The sequence below is a fragment of the Octopus bimaculoides genome, chromosome 22 (genome assembly GCF_001194135.2).
Source record: "Octopus bimaculoides isolate UCB-OBI-ISO-001 chromosome 22, ASM119413v2, whole genome shotgun sequence".
NCBI lineage: Eukaryota > Metazoa > Mollusca > Cephalopoda > Octopoda > Octopodidae > Octopus > Octopus bimaculoides.
Window position 1 is genome coordinate 31940913 of NC_069002.1, and position 5759 is coordinate 31946671.

At 37.2% G+C, this 5759-nt stretch overlaps 1 protein-coding gene across 1 annotated transcript in view; it reads right to left on the reverse strand.

The window, feature by feature from the left end:
* Positions 1 to 5759, reverse strand: part of LOC106869636 (soma ferritin) — a 19756-nt gene that overhangs the window by 1479 nt on the left and 12518 nt on the right. The window contains 2 exon segments of the mRNA XM_014915452.2: positions 54 to 179; positions 1173 to 1319. Coding sequence (XP_014770938.2) covers positions 54 to 179; positions 1173 to 1319 — 273 coding nt within the window.

The following is a 5759-nucleotide window of genomic DNA, read 5'->3' on the forward strand; positions in this document are numbered from 1 at the left end:
GGGGGGGGGGGAGGATATATTTTCTGTGTTGCAAGTAAGATAAAAAGAATTACCTGGGCGTCGTTATGACTGTCAGCAATCTTGTGCAGTTCCAGAAGGGATGCGTTGACCTTCTTTTCCAGAGCAAGAGCTGCCTCCATGGCGTCCAGAGCTGTTCCCCAATCATCATGATCAGGTTTCTGAGAAAAAATAATTAGAGCAACAAAAACTTCATTAATTTTGACAGTGCTAGGGTTAGGAAAAAAAAAAAACCCCTACCACTCCACTCTCCCACCCCCATTTCTACCACTTATTACCCACAGGTCCTCATGTAGTAGTCAGGAGTAGCAATATTGTATTAAAAAAAAGGTATATCGTATATAACCTTTAAATATGGTACATTTAATCCATTGGCATGTAAACTGACCAGACCTGGCCCAAGATAAAATTACCTGTTGTATGTTCCAACCAAATCTGGCCTCTTACACTTACCCAACAATGTCATTCTAGATAAAAATATAGTCACGCCATTGAAATCTCAAAGCCACAAAATAATGAAGGATTAACTCCAAACCAATGTGAATAGATAAGGATTACATTTGACAGAACAATCTGAATGTTAAAGGGTTAATCTTTATTTACATGATTTGCCTTGGTACTGAATGTTGACTTAGTATAGACCAAATGATGGACTTCTTAACCACAAAGAATCAAACCGTATGCAATGTTGACTTCAAATATGGCATTATTGTCGCAATGGTTAGCCCTTGTGAAATCGTTTCAGTCTATTTATTTCAAGCTGTATCAGTAAGGCACTCAAAACAGAAAGTGAAGAAAAACCGATATGGAGGCATGGTTAAGAAGCTTGCTTGGAAACACAGGTTCAGTCCTGCTCCGCAGCACTTTGAGCAAATGTCTTCTACTGGAAGCCCTGGGCTGACCAAAGCCTTGCAAGTAGTTTTGGTGGATGGAAACTGAAATAAGCCTATCATATACACACATACATGTGTGTCTGTATCTTTGTCTTGACATCAAGTGATGGTTGTAAATGAGCATCAGTGCCATACAAGTGGGGTTGTTAGGAAACAGATAGATGAGTGTTGGTGACAGGTAGAGCATCCAGCCATAGAAAATCTACCATCTGAGCTATGGAAGCATGAAAAAGCAGACATTAAATTATTATTATTACTAACCTCAACTTGCTTCAGAAGGATTCTTCCACCCCTCTTGTTTTGGTATTTCATGAACTTCTCAGCGTGTTCTTTCTCTTCTTCAGATCTCTTCTGAAAGAATTTGTACAACCCTTTCAGGGCGACATCATCGCGGTCAAAATAAAATGCCTGAAAAGTTAAAGAAACAAATATTAAATTAATCAAATGGAGATTCCTTTTACGTATTTCAACACAATTATCTTCAACTCTTATGGTGCCAACCTGCCTAAAACCAAACCTGAGAATTCAAAGTGGTTGTGTTTAGATTTTAAAATTCAGTTACCAAAGAACAGAATACATGCTAAAAATAGGAAGCCATTTCTAAAACTTATAAGAATCTTGTAGAGGAACATTAAAAAAAGATAGCAGATTTATTACTTAAATTCAAAGAATTGTGTAGCTTTCCCTTGGTGCATTCTTGTAAGTAAAAGTGAGTTTAGCTTTCATGGTGCCTGTCAAACAAATACTGTAAATCGAGTATAATCCGCACTTTTCCCCCCAAAATTTAAAGGTCAAAATTTTCAGTGCATACTATATACGAGGTTAAAAATGAAAAATATTTTCTAAGTGATAAATAAAGGCAATTTACTTAATATTCATTTTTCACTGACGTTATTACTGTTATTTCTTTATTTTCTGCAAACAAACTGCACAAAAAAGCTACACGTTTGCATTATGTTATATATACAATAATAATAAAGGACGTTACTGTATATATGTTTACAAACCAAAGACGTTATATAGACCTCCTTGACTCAAGTTAGAGAAGGGGTGCGTATTTATACACAAGGTTTAGGTTTTTCAGAGGTACAGCCCTCTAAAAAACCCCTGCGTATTATACTCGAGGATTTACGGTACTCACCAAGATCACCGCCAACACGTTACAAGTTCAATCTCACTGCATGGTACCTTGGCTAAGGGTCTATGCATCCTCTACTATAGCTTTGGGGCAACCCTAGCCTTTAAATAGATTTGGTAGAGAGAAACTGAAAAAAAGTCCATTGTGTATAGCTGTGTGTGTGTGTGTTGCTTGTATGAATCAAGAATGGTCTCAGTTGGATTGGTATCAAAAAGGTTAAACATGGCTTCACCTAGTTTGAATTCCATTGTTCATAATGAATGGTAACAGAGTACAGACTGTTCAATTAGTCTTCTATGTTCAGGGATCGAAATGTTGCATATTATATATATATATATATATATATATATATATATATATATATATATGTGTATCTATCCATCATCATTTACAACGAACAAGATGAGGACAAATGTCCGTCAAATGTTCTGGGTGTAGTGCTTTGTCCATTAGGAGAGTAGGTTGTAGTAATTCTGGTTATCGAACTGGTGAGATTATTGACTACAGACGAATGGAAGCGATTGGCCGTAAACAGGCTTTACTCTTCTAAGTGCAAGGGTATGGTATCTGTTATTAGTTATTGTAGTCGTGAATCTTACTGACCAGGAGTCAGCCATGTCTAAGTCGGATTCCAAAGCCTCGTTTTTTAACTGGCTGGCAAGACGATGGACATAACTGAGTAGTAATAATCCTAAGCACAAGGCCTGAAATTTTGGGAGGAGGGGATGAGCCGATTACATCAACCCCTGAAAGGATGAAAAGCACAAAGTCAACCATGGCGTAATTTGTCCAGCGTCCTAACGATTCTGCAAGTTTGCCGCAATAATAATAATAATAATAATAATAATAATAATCTTTTCTACTCTAGGCACAAGGCTCGAAATTTTGGGGGAGGGGCCAGTCGATTTGATCGACCCCAGTAAGCAAATGGTACTTAATTTATCGACCTTGAAAGGATGAAAGGCAAAGTCAACCTTGGCAGAATTTGAATGTAGCGATGGGCGAAATATCACCAACCATTTTGTCCAGCGTGCTAATAATTCTGCCAATTTGCGGCCTTAATAATAATAATAATAATCCTTTCTATGGTAGGCACAAAGCCTTAAGGGATTAGTCAATTACATCAACCCCAGTGTTTCAGTGATATTTAATTTATCGACCCCAAAAGGATGAAAGGCAAAGTCGACCTCAGCAGAATTTGAACTCAGGACGTAGCGACAGGCGAAATACCGCTAAGCATTTCCTCCAGTGTGCCAACGGCTTTGCCAGTTCGCCGTCTTAATGACAATAATAATAATAGTAATTATTACGATAAACGAGAGCAGAAGATTCTAACAGTACAGAGAATCGTTAAGACACAACTAGACTGATATCACAACCCTTTAATTACCAGAGAAGTTCAATTTGGTAGCAGGGCTATATAATTATATACCTAACTTCTATACAATTCATTCATATATACTCCAGTTTCTCCCTCCCCATGCACCACTCTTGCATGTTAAAATAGGGTGAGACATAAATCTGTGGTTGAATGGCTATCAGAACTTTCAAAGTAACAAAGAATAAACATGATTAATGTGTAACAGATATGCAAACCATTGTATGAAGGTAAAGTACAACAGGAGTGTATATAGACAATACTATAGTGTCTACCGTATAGGTCAACACACCTAACATTAATAATGAGAACGGAGATTTTTCACTTTCATAAATTTTATTTAAAACTGTTATATAAAATTTATGGATGTGAAAAATCTCCATTCTCCTTACTATTAATGTTATTAATTATTTGATGGAACATATGCAGCCCTGAACAAGACATAGGGAATTACCCAACTAGAGAAGTTACCAGAGCCCAACAACTCATTGTTAGCTCGAGTACTACATATGGACTGTTGTGGTTTTGGGTTCAGTCCTGCTATGTGGCACATTGGCCAAGTGCCCTCTACTATATCGTTGGGCTGACCAAATACTTCAGTGGATTTGGTAGAAGGGAACTGAAAGAAGCCTGTCGTTATGAGTGCATGCATGCGTGTTTATATTTGTCCCTGTAACATAGTGGTTCAGCAGAAAGGAACTGATAGAATAAGCATTAGGTTAAAAAAACCCCCCCCAAAAAAAACCCAGGGCCAATTTATTTTCATTTAAAAACCTTTAAGGCGATGCTCCAGCATGGCCTCAATCCAATGACTTATACAAGGTAAAAAAAAAAAAACCCTCTATAAATACACACACACATACACTAGGTAATGGAGTTCATAAATGTTTTCCCTTCATTAATTTATACACACTATATATATATATATATATATATATATATATATATATAGTGACCCAGCAAATAAAGTGAGTTCATGGCTGTATCCTACACCAGCCCCAGCACATTCAAAAGTATCCGATGCCAGAGTGGCCTTGACTGGCTTCTGTGCCGGTGGCATGTAAAAAGCACCAACCGATCGTGGTCGGTGCCAGCCTCCTTTGGCCCGTGCCGGTGTCACGTAAAAAGCACCCACTACACTCATGGAGTGGTTGGTGTTAGGAAGGGCATCCAGCTGTAGAAACTCTGCCAAATCAGACTGGAGAGTGGTGCAGCTTCCTGGCTTCCCAGACCCCAGTCAAACCTTCCAACCCATGCTAGCATGGAAAACGGACGTTAAATGATGATGATGATGATATGTATATATGTGTGTGTAAAGCACTAAAAACAAAGACAGTAGATCATAAGTGGATAATATATAGACATGTGGAGTCATATTCTATGTATTTAACGTCTGAAAACGGATATTTCAAATGATATTTTATACGTATTTTGCTTTGTAAATCTTGAGTTGCTAAACAACAAAGAATCTTGCGAATTCATTCTTTGCTTCAGGCTGCCAACAAGGCCTTAAAGTCATCAACACTCACAGCTATACAAAGCCGTATTTGTATGTCGTTTTACTGCTCGCCCACCCCCCCAACTTAAGTGTCTATGTTCTGTTCCAACAAACTACATAGTGATGGTGATTTATGGTAACTACTGCAGTTGAGTTTGTTTAAACATAAAATCTATATTCAAGTGGGGATAAATATTACCTCCTGATATTAATACCGTCTCTGTTACTAATATATACACCATATTTTAATGCAGGGGTTTTCAAACTTTTTGACTTGACCCCTTTATATTTCAGGCTTTACCTTAGGGACCCCTTTATAAACGCTTATGAAATTTATACATAAATATTTGCTTAAAATAACATATATAGTTTTACATTTGTTTATTTAACAGTATTTAACAAATAGGTTTATTGTCAATTAAAAGATTTCGATTAAAAAACATATACAAAATCAAATTGCCCATAAAAAGTATTTGCTGTCTACAGACTCCGTCTTGTCCTTGCGGACCCCCTGAGGTCCGCGGACCACAGTTTGAAAACCCCTGTTTTAACGTGTATAAGGAACCTTTTTTTTGGTCAAAAATTAGGTTAAAAAAGTATGGGAGTTTCTTATACATGGATAGTATTATAGACCCTTACAAAACCATTTTGTCCAAATTTTAAGCCCTCAAAATTAGGGGGTTCCTTATACACGTTAAAATACAGTATTTGTTAACAAGCTCACTGGCTAATTGCAACACCAGCACCTGTTCTGGCACTGAATCTACAGGAATTCCGCGCCATATTGTGGTTTATTATTTAAGCTTATGTCGATTCCTTTGATGTGTTATTTTG